This window comes from Desmodus rotundus, chromosome 8 (assembly GCF_022682495.2).
Source record: "Desmodus rotundus isolate HL8 chromosome 8, HLdesRot8A.1, whole genome shotgun sequence".
Taxonomy (NCBI): Eukaryota; Metazoa; Chordata; class Mammalia; order Chiroptera; family Phyllostomidae; genus Desmodus; species Desmodus rotundus.
In genome coordinates, this window is record NC_071394.1 from 5,431,468 (window position 1) to 5,452,094 (window position 20,627).

Below are 20,627 nucleotides of genomic sequence, written 5' to 3' on the forward strand. Positions count from 1 at the left end.
CTTCTGCAGACGTTTTGGCTTAGCTCCACACTGCCCCCTTTAGCTGTGGGCATCACTGTGGGGAGCCCTCTATAGGCCACCTTCCAGGCAAGGCTTGGAAAAGGGGAGGAGGTAGGCCTTGGCTCTGCCCCTTTAGAACAGAGCTTGCTCTCCTATTACATTTTCCTCCAGGTTCTTGCAGATCTGACAAAATGCCTTTTTCCATCTGTGACAAGCATTGCATCTAATTGCCTCAGTCACCTTCTGGCTGTCAGAAACCATTTAAATGCTTGGCACTTGAGAAGAACTGATTCTGCAGGCAAAGGTGTCTCCCTTACAAGCCGACACCTGAGTGACGGCTGAGGTGACAACGATGACTTATTCCACAGGGAATGCAAAATGCAGGCTCCTGAGCTGTTCTCTCTGTTCTCAATGAACAATTCCGACACACACCTTGGGCGTGGGCTCCCTTTTAAAATAATCCCATCATTATAACTTGTAAAAGGGCCTAGATGTGTCACTCTAGTCACTTACTCCTGTCGCTTTGCTTCCCAACTAACATCCGGACCAGAGAGGCTGCCGTGGACACACCCACGGGGGCTCCTGAGGACGAGCTATCTGCTCGACCAGCTGGACGGAAACCCTTGGCTCTGGCCCGTCTTGCTGTCTGTGTCTTCAGGCCAGAGCCTCACCCCAGCCCCTACACTTGGCCTCATGTGTTCAGATGGGCTCAGCATTTTCCACTGTGGTGACCACTTCCTGATCCCGTATGCACACCAGCTGGCGTGAGGTATGAGCCCAGTAAGGAGCAGGGCCCTGACAGCCCAGGGCCTGCAGTTCCCGCAGAGTGTACTCCCAGACCCCCTGCGTGGGCACTCCCAGGGGTCTTGCTGAGGTGCAGCTGCATTTCTATATAACGAAACAGGTGCGTGCCAAATCCCTGCCCTGCTGCGCCCCTGGGACCCATTTCACATCCTTTCCAACACCACCCCCTTCAGATGTGCCAGGTAAAAACAGCTGTGAATTATTCTATCGTAGAGAAAATGGACCAGCAAGGGCTTCGGGACTAGATAAATCAGAGTGTATCCTACACTGACAAATTATCAGGTGGCTTTACTCTTGGAGCCTCAGTGTTCCCATCTCTAAAGTGGGTATATAACACTGTCTCAAGGTGTGGCATCAAGAGCATGGGTCATGGGGCCCATTGGCCTAGGTTCAAGTCCAGCTTTCCCTCTTACTTGCTGTGTGTCCTTAGAAAAGCTATTAAAGTTCTCCACACCTCAGTTTCCTCGGTGTAAAATGAGGATAAGAATGTTCTTTGGGGGAGATGGAGTGATGAGACAGCATGTGCAGTGCTTACATGCATTAGGCTTCCGGTAAGCAACAGCAATCATTAAAATCATAATCAATATTTCACAAAGTTCTTGCAAAAGTAAATGAAATAACAGACTTGAAAAATATAACCTGCAAGGCACTATACAGACAACAGTTATCATTATTATAATGTTATTGCCACTCAAACTGAAATAAAAACTAGTGAAACATTCTTCCTCTAAAGATCAGTTTGGGGGTTGAGATTTTGTTTTGGCCAAGAATTTTCAAGCACCTGAGCTCGTCTGTCCTCTCCTATCTCTCCCAGGCTGCCCCTGCTCCTGGTCCAGCGGGTAACGAAAGACACTCTGGCGGACAATTTCACACTCATCCAGACATTTGTCCCCGGGGGCACCATTTTAAATCTCATCAAGGCCAGTTTTGAACTTGGTCTTCTTCGGGTAATGACTACAGATCCTTGTCATTTGTGAAAAAGCGCATCTCCCAGAAGTATTAAGGCATCACGGAGTGAAGAGTTCGAAGGGAGTTTCGCCAAAGCCACACTCATTCCGTTACAGACCATAGCCTCCTTTTGTGCTGCGAAAGCACATTAGTGGAGGCTGGGCAAGTGTTATCACTACTATTTTTTATGAGATGAAAATACCCGGGCAGAGCAGTTCAGAGGCCTGGCTTCAGTCACGTGGGGCAGCTAATGGCAGAGGCCTTATCTCTCCCCCACCAGGCAGCTGGGCCACTCTCTGGGGACACAAGCTGCAGCGCTGGGAGCTGGTCTGTGATCGGGATGACCCCATCACGTCTGTGGGTCTGGGAGCTCCTCTTACCTGCAGATGCTGCCGGGAGGCAGAAATCTGAGGCCTTAAGGAAGTCTGTAATCTACAGAAAAGGCGGTTTCTTTCCTTCCTTTTTTTTTTTTTTTTAAACCTGCTCCCTCTCTCTCTCCCATGCAAGCTCCCTTCTTCCTAGTAAATACTTGCTGGTTGCTGTGGCCGTGGAAGGTGCTAGGGCTAGGTGGCAATCATTGATGAAATAGGTAGCCCCTATCTTCAGGGAACTTCCAGTCTGTGGAAGTCACACCCACACAGAGATGGGAAAAGCTGCTACAAGAAACCCTTCACGGGTCCGACACCGGCCAGTGCCACCATGCGCTGAGTCTTCTTTGTCACGGGAAGACTGACTTTGGTCTTTGTTTCTAGGCTGAGCTCACGAGGATCTCTGTGCCCTTCCTGGAAGACAGATTATGCGTTTGCATCGAGAGAAGATAGGATGTGATATTTCAAAATTCCCTCTTAAGATCCCCCTTTGTCTAGAAATGATGCCCGTCTCCTCCTTAATGTTTCTCTTCCAATCTCGCTTCCCCAAACCATTCACTGGAGCATGGGAAGAAAAGGCTTGGATATGTACTTATAAATGTTGAGCACTCTTACCCTTTCAAAATATTTTTACATTTATAATGCATACATTAGTAACCTGTGTATGTAATTAACGACCATGTGCATATGCAGAATTCTTTTACTGTCAGGTATGTGATCAGCTAGCTTGGAGGTGCCTCCACCAGACAACCGGAAGGGGCCCTTTTCCTGGTGGGCTGAAGAAAAGAGAGTTGAACTAGGACGTCACCACAGACTCCCAGTGTCTACTCTGCTGCGGGGAATTAAAGTGACCAGCACACTTTGTGCCACCGGGAGAGTCCCAGGTCATTCTGGCACCACCCCTCCTCCCCAACTGGGGCATGGGCCATTTGGGCAATTGAAGAATCTCACCTTTGGTCAGAGGACAAGACCAGGGGGCGTGTGGCTGGACCCCACCTCTTGCAGGGGTTAAGAGAGCAAGAGCCCTGTGACAAGACTCTGAATCAGCAGCGTGAAAGGACCAAGCTCTGGATAACCCTGGCGGGAGACTCACTCCTGGTTCTGGAAGGTCCTAAAATGAGGGGAAGACCCTAACCTGCCATTCCAGGTTGCTGGAACAGCCAAAGGGAACCCAGAGGCAAAGCCAGCAGAGCGTGTCCAAGCAGTAGGAGAAAGTGGAAGGTCGCTGGGAAGGTGGGTCAGGGCAGCAAGGACCTGCTGAGGAATCCAGACAAATGCCAAGGACGATATGGGGGGCAGGGCTGGAAGGCTGGGGCAGATCGGGACTGAGACAGAATTGATTTGAGAAGGGCCGGTTCATCAGCCTGTCCCCTAGATGCATTTGAGACGGGCCAGGAGATCCGCGGAGGCGGGGTAACTGATGATTGGCGGATACTGAAGTCACTTCCAACTCCAGAGAAGACCCAACTGACTTCATCCCAAAATGAAACAAAAAATGAGGAGGTACAAATTGAATATCCTGGCCAGCACTGCCAAAGGCCTAGCCATAGTGGACTCTGCTCATGTTCAAAGTTGAGCTGAACATCATCCCTCCATCAAGCCTCGGGGCCACTGCAACACTGAGAGGATTTCCTTTGTGTTCCCTCCTCTCTGGAACCCCCGCCACACTGCCTGTCATTGTGGTTCATCCCCGGCCCCTGTTCATGGAGCTCCTATAAGGCAGGGCACCTGTCACACACCCCTGTCGTCCTAGAGCTCAGCCTCACAGCTGGCCTGAGGCTAACATTCATTTACTCTAATGCTCATTTAAATAAGGCAATGTCTGAGTTAGACATCATAAATAAAAGAGTGTGTATATTAGTGTACCTAGAGGAAGTTAGTAAGAACAGCAAAACTGTAGGGTTGCAGAGACTGAAATAGGACCCTGCTCAGAGGCTTCCCCGAGCTCTGGGAAGTCATCTGACCTGCTTTTCAACCCTCCCACAGCCGAGGAGCAGTGCGGCCTCCCCAGGTGGATGCGGCAGGGCTGGGTTGGGCAAGACCAGAGAGACCAGTTCTAGTGAATCAACAGGGTTGTGCAACTGCTCTCAGCGAGACTGACAGTGGAAGTGAAGCTTCTACTTTTCTTTTTCTGGAGAACACTCAGTGCCAAGAGGCACCCCCAAAGGTACACAAAAGGGTTCTGATGACATAAACATTTAAGTTCCGCTCCAGCTGGACACTTCAGCTCATCCAGATGGACCACTCACTCATCCAACTTTGGAGATGGTTCCAGACATATAAACTCCCATCTCTAGAGGAGCGATAGCCTCTGACCTCTCCCAGTTGATTTTCATGGTTGGCTTATCATCTTCCCCAGAGGGAGAAAGTCAGTAGTCACAAAGCACGTGCTGTTGTTTAGAAGGCAGCTCAATCACATCCATTCATTCGTTCATTCATTCATTCACTCGTTCATTTAATGGGCGATTATGGATCATCTCTTTGGAGAGAGGCTCAGGGCTAGGCTCAGTGGTCATGTGTTCGGTGTGTCCCTGCCTTCCGAAGCTTATGGTCCATGCTGAAAGGAAAGGGAGGCGTCCATACCCAGGGGCCCCCCACTACGTGCCCTGCACTAGGAGAGCTCATCTATACACATTCTTCCATGGGCCCTGAAGACCTGGGAAGGAAGCAGGAATAGTAACGATGCCCAGGCTCCAGAGAGATTCAGAAAACTTTGCCAGGTCACACAGCTCCCCCCAAACCACCCCTCCTCCTGTTCTCGACTCCAATATGCACGTGTCCTTGTTCCTGCAGGGCAGGTAAAACTGCCAGGGGTATTCTGAGGGGGGAGCAGCCACTTCTGGTTGGGGGAGGCCTGGGGGTCCATATGGACAAGGTGAGCTCAGGGATTGGACTTGCAGGAAGTGGGGCACTCCACACAGGTAGGGGACGGGCAGTGGCAAAGTAAAAGAGGTGGGAGGCTGTCTGGGTGCCAAGGGACACAAAAAGTCCACGTGGGGCGTGGAGGCCTGCTGTGGGGACACTGTCACGGGAGGATGGTGCAGAACAAGCTGTGATGAACATCGAATGCCAGGCAAAGGGATGCAATCGGTCATGGGGCAACCAGCAGTGTACGGCAGGTGCTGTGGGAAGGTGGGGACAGGACCTGTCTTGTTCAGGGAGACAGGGCTAGGACGGAGGAGGGGAGCCATGGGAGGGCCTCACAGCAGCCAGCACAATAGTGACAGTGAGCTCACCTCCAGAGGCTACTGCGCTAGACCTGGTTGGTGTCACTCACCAGCTGGGTGACCTAGAGCAAGTAAGTGAAACCCCAGGAGCCTGGGTTTCTTCAGGTGAAGTCTAGACACACAGAGTAATTAGGGAGAGTCAACAGGTAGTGTAAGCAACAGCCGCGGTTCTTTCCTGGCTGCCTAAGCATTAGTTCCCTTCCCTTTTCTCTTTCCTTCAATGCCCGAGCACTGGCAGCCCGACCCTTGGCATTTGCCATTTGCTTTACCTGGTCCTTCTCCTCTTCATCGTCTCATTGGTGTCACTTTGGGCTCTGCACAAAACTCTCTTCCAGGTGACAGTTCTCCTTACTGTCCCCATTCCCTCAGTAGCCTTCTGTACCACTGCTTGTTTGTTTCTCTAACCCTGACCCCGCAGCGGTGCCCAACACAGAGCAGGTGCTCCACAGATACTTGCTGAATGAATGAATGGATGGATGGATGGATGGATGAATGAATGGGTCAGTACTTATCCAGCCAGAGAAGGGGCACAGACATGGCTCTCGGAGAACTTCTAGCTTGCACAGGATCTTGAAGATCGTATGCTTTAAGCCCTCGCTGGGCACAAGAAACCCATCCGTCGTTCTATGGCACCAAGAGCGCCTTGCGTTCAGTCCACTCGCATTGCACTTCCCTCCTGAGTAAACTGACTCACTCTTGATTTTCTCCTTTGAGAATGAGTAAACTCCTTCTTGAGGTTGCCTTTTTCATGTTCCAACCTTTCCCACGTTTACATAGAAAGAAGAAAAAGGACTCTGAGTAGAACTGGGGATCCGGTCATACTGGACCAAGCTGTAAACTGCAGGGCTTAATCACCGCATCCCTGCCGCATGACGCCAAATCGCCCTGAGACTGGCAGCTGGAGAAATGGGCTTCGTTTGCTTGGGTGAGGACACCTGCCATAACCCCGGCTGGGGAATGCGACATCTGGCTCCCGACTACCAAAGTGTGCAAAGCTAGTTGTTTACACAGTGGAATATCTCATTTCCGTAATTTGAGGACTCAAGCCTGAGACTAAATTGATTAATCTTCAACCCTCAGGGGAGTCTTGCTGGTCTGCCCATGGCCATGAGCCCAGCCTTGGTCACTAATGAAGTGACAGAGCCCTGGAAATCAGGTGCTTTCTACACTGATGGACCCGCGTGTCTTCGTGAGCTCGGACGCATAGCCTCCTGACTCGGTGCTGGGCCAGGGCTGATGCCATACTTCTACTTGAGGTCCCTGGGACGGGGGGTATCCCTTGCCACGCGTGGGCTCCAACCTCCACACCATCCCCCTGCATGGGGAGTTTTAGAACGTTGTCTAGAACTTACTCTGATTCCTGTCAGTTACCCCAAGACTGAAAAAGGACATGATGTGATGAAACATCCAGGCCAGGGGACATTAGCAGCAGCACCCCAGGTCACCCAGTTACCCAATAGAAAGGGGCAGCGTGGGCATTGCAACCCCGGCCCCCGGGGTTCCACATTCAGAGCTTCTCCTCTGCAGCAGCTTCTTCCGTTGAAACGTGTCCTTTGATGAATATCCCGCTATGGTCTCTGCCTATCTGCCCTCAGACTTGGTGCTTTCTTAGGGCCCACATGTCTCCCCCTCAACCCCCAAAGCCTGTGTTAATCCCACGGTTCTTTCTGCATGAGCCTCTCACGCCCTGGCTCCTCCCTAGGTGTTCCTACAGGTCTCAGCTAAGGCCTCCCCACGGACAGCCCATCCCCCACCATGGATCACTGGTGGGAAGGAGCGCCTGGGGCCCCCCTGTCACAGTGACCATTTCCTTTCCTCCCAGCCGTCGCCACGACTGGTACCTGCCATAGGTCCATCCTTTATCTCATGGCTCCCCAAGAGACAGCCTGCTCCCTTGGCGCAGGGTTTTTGTGCGCAGCTGGACTCTGGGGCCTGGGACTGGCCCAGTGATGTTTCGTGGAATAAATGATTAAATAAGGGAATAAATTCAGAGATTCTCAGTAGGATTTTTTTTTGAAAAGTTGCCCCAAAGATCATGCCTTTTGACTCTTGGCCCAAACCTCCTTTGTGCCTCCCTGTGAATTTTGGGGGAAAAACTCCAGTGAGGCACATTTCTACCTTTCTGCTCTTCCCCTCGCAGGCAAATCGCCCACTTGGTCTTTTGCAATGTTTCCTCCGTCCTTTCCCAGGGTGCCGTGCGCCCTGCGGGTGTTTTCACAAGCCGTCTAAGGAAGCATCTATCTAGTATAGAGTTCCTTCTAAATTTAGAAGTGGCCCCAATGTTTTCAATTCATCTTCGATAACTACGCCAAGTGAGGTTTCTAAATGACTATCCCCCCCTGCCCCCGGCGGCCAGGTCGGCCCTGCTGGGTTGGGCTTCACAGCAGCAGCCAGAGAGACACAGGCCTGGGTTCTGCTCCAGGACCAGCTGTGTGATTCTGGCAAGTCACTGGATACTCTGTTCTGACATCTCTGTGAGGTGGGGCATCGTCCAGGGCTCTCAGAAGCAGCCCCAACATTCCCAGCTCAAGCAGATGACTCCCATGCCTGGAGTCACATTCAGCAGCTTCTGCCTCTGCCACTGACAACCCTGTGGGCCCCAGGCGCCAGGTTTCCTGTGTGAGACCAGAGTGTTATGAACAGAGAGCTGTATGTTATTATTTCTAAAAGATTTAAAGCCATCCAAAAGTTGAAATGCTACAATGTACATACGCCCTTCACCTATGTTCCTCTGATGTTATTTTGCTACATTTGCTTTCTGTCTCTCTCATGTTCTCTTTCTCTTTATTTAAATTTATCATTTATATTTCTATTTCTTTTAGTGCACTGTTTAGACATTCTGACACCTAACCTCCAAAGACATCAGCACGTATCTCCTAAAACTGGCACCTTCTCCCACATAACGACGACGTCATTGGCGTACCCAGGGAAATGGATGCTGCACACTACTGTCTAACCCACAGTTTATATATTTGAATACCACCCCACGTCCCAATAATATTCTTCCGAGCGCTTTTCCCTTGACCACACATTGAATTCAGTTGCCTTGTTTTCTTAGTCAACTTTAACCTGTTTAAGCCTGTTTTTCATCACCTTCCTGGCTTCTCCTGGTGGAGCACAGCCAGGGACAGTGTGCCTCGTCCTGGGAGGCTGGTGGGCAGCTCCTTTTCTGTAGAGGGGCTTTGATGCTACTATTTTAAGCCTCTGCCAATTAAAACCTAGTCCACGGCAGAGCGGGGCCAGAAGCTCTGCTCTGGGGTTGACTTGGCAGCGACATAAGGAAGCAGAAATAATTGGGAAACCCAGAAAAGAGAAGCTGCGGCTCCTTGGACCCAGCAAGCTCCAGGGACCATGAGCACAGCCCCTTGGCCTCTTCTGCCTTTTCACTCCAGACAAAATTGTCCCAGGCTCTGAAAGCCAGAACGTGGCCTGCCCTTTCAGAATCCAGCTGCCCATGCTCCTAGTGCCTTGCAGAAAACTCCCTAATGCCGCTCTCTTCCCTGTCCTTGCAGAGAGAAGGCTGCGCAGAGTGGCTACTGAAAACAGGAACCTGCCCCTCTGTAAGGCCTGTGCCTTCCTCGTTTCTCACAGAGGAAGCGTGTGGCGTATGTAGCAACTGCTGCTCTTCTTGATAGCATGGGCTTGTCTACACCCGTGGGAGGCCCAGCTGCCCGCTCACTCTGCCAGAGCAGCTGCAGCTGACGCAGAGGCGCTGACGGCGATCCTGGCACCCCCTCGTCAGCTACTCCCAGGGGAGACCATGTCCAGCCTGTGAAGGTATCTTGGGGGATGTGTCAGGGGCCGGGCGGGGAGAGACATCAGCAGCCCTTAGATACACAGCTGGCAGGGGGGTAACTTTTTGGAGATAGAGAAGCTCTCGGTGAGAACAGGCAGGGCACCGTCTGCAGGGAGGCCCAGCGCCCCTCACAGGGCCCAGCACCTCTCACAGGGCCCAGCACATCCCAGCTGCTCAGTGGATATTTAGTGCATAATTATACGGCCCAGAGGGCTGGGGGGCTGGGGAGCTGGGGCCAGCACGGTCCTGCCCGGGGAGACTTTGCGGCTGCAGAACAGCCTGGCACACAGTGGGCTTCTTACTAAGGACAACTGCTGCTTCTGTCAGACTTCTGGCAGTGTGGCCTTGGGCAAGTCAGCCTAACCTCTCCAGGCCTTTATTGTCTCCTCTGTGAAGTGAGAATAATGGGACTCCATTCACGCAGGTATTGGGTAGATGGTATGTGCTGAGATGTGCTGAGTGCCTGGCCAGGTTCAGACACAAAGAAGCACTCGATAAATTCTATCAGTAAGCAGTCCTGGCGTCTAAAGGTGAAGAGAGCCCAGAGTGGCCGAATGCTCATCGCAGTGCTTCTGGGAGTTTGGCTGTGTGAGCCTCCTTCAGGAAATTGCAACAATAATTGATATAATGAGTGGTAAACACCAAAGTAGGTGGTGTGTACGTGTATAGGGCAAGGGTCGGATCAGAAAGGATTTGGAGAAGTAGATTTCTCTCAGGGATATGGCACACTCCACATTCTTTGAAGTTCCTCGGTGTCCACAAGTCCTGGTGTGTCAGGGAAATGACCACGGCTTTGGGCTCAGAATGTCCTGACTTGGGGTCACACGTGCAAAAGGGAAGGGATGGTGTCTACCACGCCGAGTGGCAGGGGAGGCATGTCGACTGAAAAGCTATTTTCCTGCAGCCCTCAGAACGATTCTGTAAGATTGCAATTATTATTTGCTTTTGACAAATAAGAAAACAAAACTCAGAGAGGTTAAGTGGTTCGTCCAAGTCACACAGCAGTGAGAGGCTCTGAGGTGGGGGTGGAGAGAGTCTCGGCGAGAATGTGAAGGACCTGAGTGTGTACTTAAAGCAGGGCTCTTTGTGTTGGGAGAAATACACCTCGTATTCTGCAAATTGTCATCCCGCGGTTTGCCTTAGATGCTGAGCCACAAGTCTCTAAATTGGGCTGTGGTCCTTTTAAAATTGGGGAGGTAAGAGCAAATCAAAGTCCTTGCGCAATCTTTTGCCACTGATATTCTCAGTGAGGAGAATGCTATTCGAGAGCACTTAGTACGTTCTGAGCAGCACATTACTGCCACTAGTAAAAACCCATGGGATGGACAGGCTGCAGTCTATTTAGACTCCAGCACCTTAAACAGATGCAGAGCCAGGGCCGCAGACAGCTGCATGGAAAGTCTCTGACTCCGTCGGCCACCCCCGAGTCAACGTTCTGGGCCGGCCGCCAACGCGCTGTGCGACTGTGGGCAAGTCACTTTGCCTCTCTGAGCGTAGTTTCCTTTTCTTAAAAAGAAGGCCAGCTTCCTCATGTGTCTGTAACAAGATTAAATCATATTCAACGTGTAGGAGATGCTAAATTCTGAACCGTGGCTATTAGTATCAATCTCAGCCCAGACGATGGAAGAACATCGACTTCCTTGGGTACTTCTAGGCCGTGTTCACTGCAGCGGCCCCACGCCTCCATTTTCCTGCGTGCTTAGCTCTGCATGCTCCCCCACCTGAGACAGTAAATGATGCAGACCTGGGAAGGTTTGCATTGCAGCGAACTGAAATCATTTTCCTAACACAGAAAAAATTTCCCCACTCTGCATTTTGAGAGCTGGCAATGTAGTTCAAGGGGAGTGTACCTCTTAAAGACTTAGAAATTATTCATTCTGGTAAACCCCAGTCAGCTTCCTGCACACATAAATGCAGCTCGATTTTAATTTTTCATTTGACATTCAGCAAGAATTTATGTCCCCCAGCTCCGAGGGAGGCTGGAGCTTAAAGATCTCATTAAGGATTCCCAGCATGTCAGGCCAGACTGTTTGGCTCTTGTCCGCAACCTGGGGGCCCTGGTAGGACTTGTATCCAGCCACCCATCCCCTCATCTGTCGGTCCCTTCCACTAGTAAATATGCATTGAGGCCACACCATGTGACTGACTCTCTCCTAAGGAAATAGCACTCTGGGTCCAAACCACTTCCTCCCATCTGAGAACCAGCAGGGGAGGGGGCTCATTTCATTACGGTAACTGGAGCTACAGACAGAAACTGGGGCCTCAAGGGCTCAGCAACTCACTTCTGTTGTCAAACAGCTTAGCAAAGTCACAGTTCCCTCCTTGGCACCTTCCAGGCAGCTGAGGCTGTGGCTGGAGGAGGGCTCAGGACTCAGGGGGTGTGTAGGAGAAACCGGGAGACACCCAGGGCTTCAGAAGAAAGTGGGGACTATCATCCTGATTGTCCTGGGAGGCAGAAATGACCACCTTGAGAGGGACAGGCTGCCCCTGAGAGCACAGCCTGGTGCCAGGCTCTGTACAGACAATAACTCCAGCCACCAAACTGCATTAAGTGAGCATGTACTATGTGCCAGGCACCAGCTCGATGGTGGTTTTTCATTGAGGACTATAACAGCACGGACTGGGTTCTCAGGGAGTTTACAGCCTGGGGGTTGGAAACACTTAGAGAAATAGATACACAATGACAAGTGGAGGTGTGTACTACGTAGGGAGAAAGCTGGCCCCAAAACAGAGGTCAGAGGGGAACCAGCGTAGTCAGTAAAGTCTACTAAATATTAATTGCCACACTAACCCTGGAAGGTAGCCACACCCCTTCCCGATTCACAGATGTGCCAGTTCCCCCTACTTTTCCCCACATACCCCCCTAAGTCACATGGACAATCGGCTTAACACTTACATCCTCTGAACACCAATCCCAAGCACCCGAAGTGTCAGGACCCAGTTCTTGGTTTACTCCTGAGTCAATACATGGACTGGCCCACCCACTGAATACCTGTTATGTACCTGACTCTCTAGCACACGGAGAAGCGGTCACGTGAGCTTGCCATAATAAAGGACAGACACAGCTTTCTGCAATCCTCCGTCCAATCCCTGTGCTGCTAGGGCTGGCCAGCTGGGCTCCAGTCCTGGCTCCTCCTCTTACCAGCTGGGTGACCCCAGGCAAGTTATGTAAATGCTCTGACCTCCGTTTCCTGCTATTCACATGGCACAGTGATGGGGATAGGTCTCTCCCAGGCACACTGACCCTTCTGCTTTCATCTGCTGTGGTTCATTTCCCTAAGGAACACCCACCATGTGCCAGCCAGGAGTAACACCACACCTGAGGTCTCTGTCCCCACAGCACTGCATCACTCATCGAGCTGACACAGACACTTGTTGAAATTATTGCCCACTTCAAGGGCCATGCAGGTGTTCTGGGGGAGAGAAGGGAAGAAGAGACAGGAGAGCTGAAAAAGGGGGTGAGTGAGGGGCGAGGACCCTGAGCAGGAGGCTCAGTATACGCAGGAGGCAAAATATATCGTAGACTTCTACCTCGCTCGATGCGTGTAGGAGCCACACTCGTGACTCCAGTGTGTGTGGACGCAAAGCAAAACTGAGTCTTGCTGGGAAAGGTGACAGCAAAGCGATCACTGACTTGATGGTCCCTGGGCCCCGTCGTCAGACTGCCGTTAGCGCCTCCAGGGAGTCCCCATCCGCACCCCTTGAATGAAGTCTGCATTTTCTAGGGTCCACGTTAGAAATGAAAGGAAAAGCCCCTTCGACCTCACTGTTCTCCCACGCTGTGAAACGGTGCATCTGTGCCATTAATATCGAAATAGCTGTCTTTATGGCCCCTTTTCCATTGTCAATGTTTATGGCATCGACCGGCTGACAGGCGCCGTGGGCATCCAGGACCTGGCGCGGGGTCTAAACCCATTGGCAGCCTGGTTTTTGGCAGAAAATGTGTCCCAGGTCCAACAGAGTCACAGACAAGGTGGTACCATATCCCACCAGCCCTGTGTCTTGTTGGGGGGGGGCCCTGTGTAGGAAAGGCTGATCTAGAAAAGAAAGAACTGGGGGGATTGTTACTTTTGACTTCAATGAGCAATAAAGCCAGACACTGTTTCCCAGACTCCCGCCAGGCCTAGGCGGAGAAGGCACGTCCCAGGCCACATGACCTGTCAGCACTGGGACGAGCCTCTGAGACCCCTGTCACGTGCTTACCCTGTAACACCCGCCTTCTAATCCTGACTCGGGAAAACCCAGCAAGGCAGAGGTGGCTATGTCCATCTCTAAAATAAAAACAACAGAAAGAAGTTTAGTGACTTAGTAAGGGGTAAAACTGGAACTTTCCCTAGCACCAGCTTGCCCCAAAGCTGGCTTCTTCCTATCATACCCTAAAACGACCACAAAATGGTTTATACTTTGTAAGATGCCTCCATCCTGGTCTTAAGGGGAAGCTGAGCCTCCCTGTTCGCCTGAGAGTCCACCTCCTGGGCACCCCGAGGTAGAAGGGGTCAGAACACAGGCTCACGGACGCAGGCGTCAGACCTGAGAGCCCAGCTGCCAAACGGACAACGGCTCTCCCGTGGTGGACAGAGTGCTGCACACGCACAGAGCCTTGTCCAGACTTACTGAGTGTGCTTGAGCAGGTGGCTTGCCCTCTCTGAGCCTTTTCTATGTGACGATACAGGACACTGAACTGTATCGTCATTCCATCGATGCTTTATGACATCCTAGGACTGGGGTGCCGTCTCAGGAGGCAGTGAGAGGCAGGAGTGCTGCCCCCTGCCAGCCCCAAACAGCAGCTTGCTTTGATCTATTTTATGTTTGGAGCTTCTGGAGCAAATTTCTTAGGACGGGTTTCAAGGCAGCTGGTTTGAACTGCCCTGGCTGAGCATATCCCAGGGTCTCTTCCACATGGCTCTCGGGGCCCCCGGCTTTGCGTCGGGTGGGAGGAGGAGGTGGGGTGGTGGTGAGTCTTTCTGAGCTGGCTCCCCGCTCTCCATTGGTCCTGCCCTGCCCAGTGCCCCAGGGCCCCAGCTGAACCGCAGCCTCCCTGCCACTCGGGGAAAGGAGGACAAGGCAGTGTTGGTCGGCAGGCCTGCGGCTGCACCTGCCCCAAGAGGAGACCAGGGAACAATGTGGGTCGCAGGGCAGGTGCACCTGTCGAGCGAGTTCAGGATGTGGTGGGGTGCCCCCGGAAATCCTGCAAGATCCTTGGCAGGGAAACCAACCGATGTCAAGCCCCTGTCCCAGCTCTTACCGCCCCTGTTGCAGAACATCACAACACAGGCAGCACTGGGCAAGTCCCAACAACAGGGAGGGCAGTGGGTACCAGTCACAGAGCGGAGATAGTTGAGGCAAAAGGGCCATGAATCACTGCCTGGCCCAGCCTTTCCCCATTATATTTGAGGACCTTGGGGACGGGCAGGGACCTGCTCACCCTGCACAGTGAGCTGGCTGACCACCCAATCCCGGGAGGAGTCGGCTTTGGTAAATCTTTAGCTAACTTACCTCACCAAACTTGTCTTTGCTTTGGACGTAATCTATAACTGAATCCTCAGAATAATCCCGCAGGGCATGTACTTAGACCTCAAGTTCATGGATTTGAAAACTGAGGCTCAGAGAAGTACAGTAACTTGCCACAGGACACACCGCCAGGGTGGGCAGTCACTGGAATCTGAACTCAGTCTGGCCTGCTTTTAAAAAAACCTTTCAAGTCTCCCTCATTCTTTCCAGGTTCTGCTCATGCATGTAGAAGAAAATCTGGAGATTTCAGAAAGGTGTAAAAAATAAATTGATAAATTCACCTTGGAGACATCTTAGGAATAATTTCCTTTAATATTTTTCTACCTGTGTGCATTATAGTTTTATAAAATCGGAATGTCACAAACATAGCTAGTTTTTTTTTTTCTTTTCCCCCAGAGCATGAGCAGTCCTTTCTCATGGTGCTATGACACTTTCCCATGATTCACCTCTGCCCCTTGACCACACCAGGACACCAGGGAGTGGCCTTGACAGCTGAGATCTAAACAGGCCTCTCCCTCCTGTCCCTGCTGCTCCCCACAGCCAGACCCCCAGGCCTGGGCTTCCAAACTTCGCCGCCTGACATCCACAAGACCCCTTGGGACCTCTGTGTCCCTTGTACTAAAGTGTAACCCATAAGTTTACCGTCCCCAATAGGTGCTTTGATGACTTTCAAAAAACACTTTTCTGTTGTATTCTTAGACTAGACCAGAGGGCAAGAAAGAGGACAGCACTTCTGGGAGGTTGGGAGCAGAGGTTTTGGAGGCAGCCAGACCTGGTGTGAACCCTAGCCCTCCCTCTCCCTAGTCCTGTGACCTCGGACAGGTCAGTTACTTTACCTCACCCGTATGGTAGAGGGGTGAGCGACCCAGAGCACGGCAGCTCTAAAGGGCTTAGGCCGGCACCTGGCATCGGGTGAGAGCGGATCGCTGGGAAGGAGGTGGGGACCGAGGTTCTGGGAAAGCTGCTGAGGTTGGGCTACAGTGAGTGAGAGAGCCCCACTTGTGGCCTCCCACTCACACATTGGAAGCTGATCCTGTGAGTGGGCTAGGGGCCGTCACACTTTGCAGAAGATCTTTCAAGGCCGAAGGGAGGACTGAGTCCCTGAGTGGGTTTACGTGTTCCCACTGTCACCATGGGTTTTCAGCTGCCCCTGGTTTTACTAGAGTACAGACCTGCCTGCCCTCGGCTGAGCGTCCTCTGGCTCACTCCCCCTTCGCCCCTTGGCACACGGTGAAGCGGCTCAGGCGACCTTCCATTGGAACAGCGAGGTCCTGAGCAGCCTGACCCCTGTGTTTACAAGATAACGCAGAGCACACGCTGCAAGGAGCCCTGGGCTGGCCCAGCAGAAACCTAGCCGGAGCAGGCGCATCCCACATTCCTGCCGGCAACTCCCTGCCGGCTGTGACCCCTCCATGCCAGGCGTCCCCTCTCATGGCGGCCCGCCATTCGCTGGCCAGAATTCTTGGTGATCTTTGTCCCCGTGGAGACACAGCAGCTGGCCGTGGAGAAAGGACGCGGGTTCTGAAGTCAGGAGAGGTAGGTGGGCCCTGTGTTTCCAGTTCTGGGAGTGTGCGCTGGTGAGCTAACGGGCTGACCTCCACCCGAGGAGGTAAAGGGGGAACCTCTGCCTCCCAGGACGCGGGAAGAGGATTAAATGCAATGGCAGCTGCTGATCACCCACCAGGAGGTGGGCGCAGAGCACATGTGAGCTGTCTTCCCTGATCCTGGCAGACAGAAAGACAAGGTTTGCTTTCTGTCTAATGGGACTTCATCCGAAAGGGATGATGGTCCTTTTCTCTTATTAATAACGTTCCAAAAGTCACTGAGTCTTGATTGCTAGAGTTAATTCAGTGGCTCTCTCTTTGGAGACAATCTTTTCTACTCATCTCATTTTGCAAAAGGAGTAAACTGAGGCCCAAGTTCATGCAAAGAAGACAGCACTGGTCCAAAGGCTGGGGGAAGTAAGAGGCAGAGGCCAGCTCTGGTCCTTGGACATCACACAGAGAAGGGAGAGAGAAATCAAGAAATTTTAGTGCCAGAGTTAATTAACTCACTTCTCTTTTGCCCTCTCCTCATTGTTTCTAGAAGCAATTATGTCTCCTACCCTCTCCTACCTCCTGCTCCTGCATTAAACTGTCACAGATTAAATCAAATTGTCCGGCCATTTCATTAGGGAGGCTCCAGCTCTCATTCTCTGGGGCATTTTTTACTCTTATCCACTAAAAGTCTCTTTCAGAGAAGTTAACTCCTTCCTGGAGACTCCAGGAAGCTGGTGAGCACCACTAAGGGGCTGGTGAGCCCGATGGGTTTTTCTGACCAGTGTGGGATGGGGGGGCTCGGGACCCAGCCCCGGCCTGCATGCTGACTGCCAGACCGGGAGAGGGAGGGTGTCAGAGTAGAAGACCCTGGATGCCGAGGACCTACTGCCCCCTCCTCATCTCCTGACCCCGGGTATGTTTCTTCCCTTCCTTGGAGGGAGCCCAGCTTTCCCACCTGAAAATTGCAAGTTTTGAGTCTTTTTTCCCTGTGCTAGATTCCATGAACCCCCTAAACTAGCACACAGATATTTGAGGATTACAAAGCTGTTGGGAGAGGTGAAGTCAAAACTCACTTGCGTGGGTAACCAAGTCTTTTCCCGAGGAGTGTGCAGGGGTTGTGGTATAAAGGAAGGGATGGGATGGATGTGAGAGCCAGGGGCCGCTGCTTGGCAGTGATTCAGAGGAGAGGATGGAGCAGGAAGGAAGAGAAGACAGGCCAGGGGGACAGGGCCTGGGGGTGTCTGGAGGGGTGGGGTATGACACCCCAAGCGGGTGCTCTGGGAGCAGGGTTAAAGGAGCAAGACTCTGTCTGCGTTGGTCCTTGACACCAAGTGCCAGCCTATAGGAAACAGGATGGTAATGTTGGGGGGGGGGGGGGGGGGACAGTGTGCTGTGGTGTGGGGACATGAGACAGAATGAGGTGGGGGAGGCCTGCACATGGTTCAGGGTCATCTCTGCAGGATGGGCCTGCTAGGGCCTCGCTGCACAGGTCCCGGCAGCTTTCTGCAGTGGGCCAATGGCCTTGGCAATGACAGATGGGGAGACTGGGGGCCGGGGGGTGGGGACTGGTGGGCTCCAGGAAGGCACTGGGAATAGGACAGAGGTGGAGGGAGGCCTCACTGGGACATCTGGGCACACTACGTGGCTGTCAGCTCCTCAATGGAGAAAGAAGGGCCCAGCCTCGCACCAGGAGAGGCTCACCCTCACACGCTGCCCTGTTGTTTCTGGGAGCAGCGACCAGTGCAATCAGCGTAAGATAGAATTCTTAACTTTGAATATGAGGCCCGTTCCAGCCACACCTTCTACGGTGCAGAATGAGTTTATAGTTTTTGCCAACTCTGTAATTATCTTAAGAGCAGCACCTTTATATTATATTACTTTGAGTTATAACTGATAAATGATTCATATAAATATTGGAAATATATTAACTTCCAAAAAATCCTCATTTTGGCTTTCCTTGTTCCCTAATACACGAAGCATCCCGCCTCTCCCTTTCTCCTCCCAAGAGGAGGAAGTGGTGCAGCCCTGGGAAAGCCTTTGAGAGGCCTTGCTCGGAGAGCACAGAGCGTCCCACAGTCTGAGGGGGTAGTGCGCAGAGCAAGGCTTTGAGGCCGCGTGGGGTTGGACTGGCTGACTTTTGGACCCTTTCAGACGCCTAAGGCCTTGATCCTGAACTGCAGACAGAGAGCAGGAGGCAGCACAAGTCTCTAGATGGGCCACACCCGGCTGGGGGCCTATGGCATCAGCGCTCCTCTTTGTCCCCACGAGACAGACGCTATAGAGCCAGGGGCGTGGCCTCTGGGCTTCAGGCAGCTGGGAGGACCGCTTTATTCTGCAATCTCCTAAGTCACTTTCTAAAATCCTTGGGTGAGACCCAGAAAATGACCCAGTGTCATTTTCGTATTATTCTCCACAACAGGCAGGAAGACGTCATTAATGTGCCCAAGGTCACCCAGCTTATATGTTCCAAAATAGAACCTGAACCATTATGGAACAAACCAGAGATTTAGCATGTGTGGTTCAAATCCCAGCCCCGTGGTTACATGCTGTGTGACCTTAGATAAGTCCCCTACCCTCTCTGAGACTCAGTTTCCTTCACTGCATTGGGTTAGGATGCAGGGACTTTACAATAATCAAAGGTATACAACGCAATCTGTATAGATTTCACTGTACATGCAGGAATGTTACCCGACCACAGAAAAGAATGAAATGTTGCCATTTGCCACAACACGGAGGGACCTGGAGGGTATTCTGCTCAGTGAGATAAGCCAGGCAGAGGAAGACAATGAGCTTATGACTTCACTCATACGTGAAATCTAAAGAACGAAACAAACAAACAAACCCGAAACAAACTCCCAGTAGAGGCGACAGGAGGGGGCTTGGTGGGCTGGATGAAAAAGGGGAAAGGATTAAGAAGTACAAGTTGCCAGTCACAGAAACAGTCACGGAGATGTAAAGTAGGGCACAGCAGAAACAGTCAATAATATTGTAATAACAGCAGAAACAGTCAATAATATTGTAATAACAGCAGAAACAGTCAATAATATTGTAATAACAGCAGAAACAGTCAATAATATTGTAATAACAGCAGAAACAGTCAATAATATTGTAATAACAGCAGAAACAGTCAATAATATTGTAATAACAGCAGAAACAGTCAATAATATTGTAATAACAGCAGAAACAGTCAATAATATTGTAATAACAGCAGAAACAGTCAATAATATTGTAATAACAGCAGAAACAGTCAATAATATTGTAATAACAGCAGAAACAGTCAATAATATTGTAATAACAGCAGAAACAGTCAATAATATTGTAATAACAGCAGAAACAGTCAATAATATTGTAATAACAGCAGAAACAGTCAATAATATTGTATGGTGTCAGGGTGCTCAGCCCTAAGTTTTGTTAAGTATCGAATCACTATGCCGTACACGTGAAACTAATACAATATCGTGTGTCAACTGGCACTGAAACACAACTGTTTAAAGAGCACCAGCAGATGTAAAGCTGTGGCGCGTGCAGCGAATTCAGGGTTTTACTGCAGAGCCCTCCTTCTGCACGGTCTGTTAGGGCATGGGGAGGGACTCAGACGGAGGAGAGAACTGTGGACCAAACACCCCCACCCCAGCCCCGTCTGGGCTGGAAAGCAGCACCTGAGGGCCAGGCCTCAGGAGCGAGAGGCCCTGCAGGCCACGTGACCCTCCGAGTCTCTCACACAAACACGGCTGGCAGCTTTCCGTCACCCAGCATGCAAGGGAATGGAAACTTTCGCCACCAACAGCATTTGCTAGCAACTTCCCTCTCTGTGGTTTTTCTCTGTCATTCCCCTGATAAAAGAACTCACTGCGTAAATGTAACCAGCATTCACGAATCTCATCTTCACATGAAAACAGCTACCTTTCAAGAGCGAGCTGCCTGAAACATGAGGCACCATGTACCGTAAACTGGGCCACTCCCCACCCGGCGGGCTGGGCGCGTGGCTGACTGTCCGTGTGTACCCCCTGTGCCGCAGGCTTCGCGCGTTGTCCGCAGCCCGGGGAGCGAGAGAGATGGGGAACAGCGTGCGATCCACCCCGGCGCCTCCCGAGAGGACTCTGCCCTGCCCGGATGGTAAGTCTGGCTTCTCTGGTGCAACGCAGAACTCTACCCCACACGAGCTCGGGGCAAAGATGGGGTGACGGGGGTGCTGGTCACTGTGTGGACAGAGCAGTGGGCACATATGGGTCCCTCGTGTCGCGTGTAGTTTACTCCTTCATAATTACATGTTTCAAAAGATTGGGCAGTGGCACCCTGCAAGGATGCCGACTTGCTGGCGTTTTGGGATGGACCTCTGAGAAGGGCTGGTTCAATCCCTTCACTTTACAGGTGGAGGGAACTGAGGCCCACGACAGGAATATAAGCTCTTCGTAGATTCCCGCCCAGGGGGGTG

At 51.7% G+C, this 20,627-nt stretch overlaps 2 protein-coding genes across 4 annotated transcripts in view; one reads left to right on the forward strand and one right to left on the reverse strand.

Moving 5' to 3' along the window:
* Window positions 1-20,627, reverse strand: part of TG (thyroglobulin) — a 201,722-nt gene that overhangs the window by 42,689 nt on the left and 138,406 nt on the right. The gene's annotated exons all lie outside the window — the stretch shown is intronic.
* The window catches only part of SLA (Src like adaptor), a 33,842-nt gene continuing 22,003 nt past the window's right edge, over window positions 8,789-20,627 (forward strand). Inside the window, exons 1-2 of one of the 3 annotated variants that reach the window (XM_045181554.3) lie at window positions 8,789-9,124; window positions 20,211-20,308. In XM_045181554.3, the coding sequence (XP_045037489.2) occupies window positions 20,248-20,308 (61 nt within the window). In that variant the 5' untranslated portion in view covers window positions 8,789-9,124; window positions 20,211-20,247. Of the gene's footprint in view, window positions 9,125-16,045; window positions 16,191-20,044; window positions 20,309-20,627 lie in introns of those variants that run through there. The other 2 variants (XM_045181555.3, XM_024572160.4) reach the window with 2 other exon arrangements.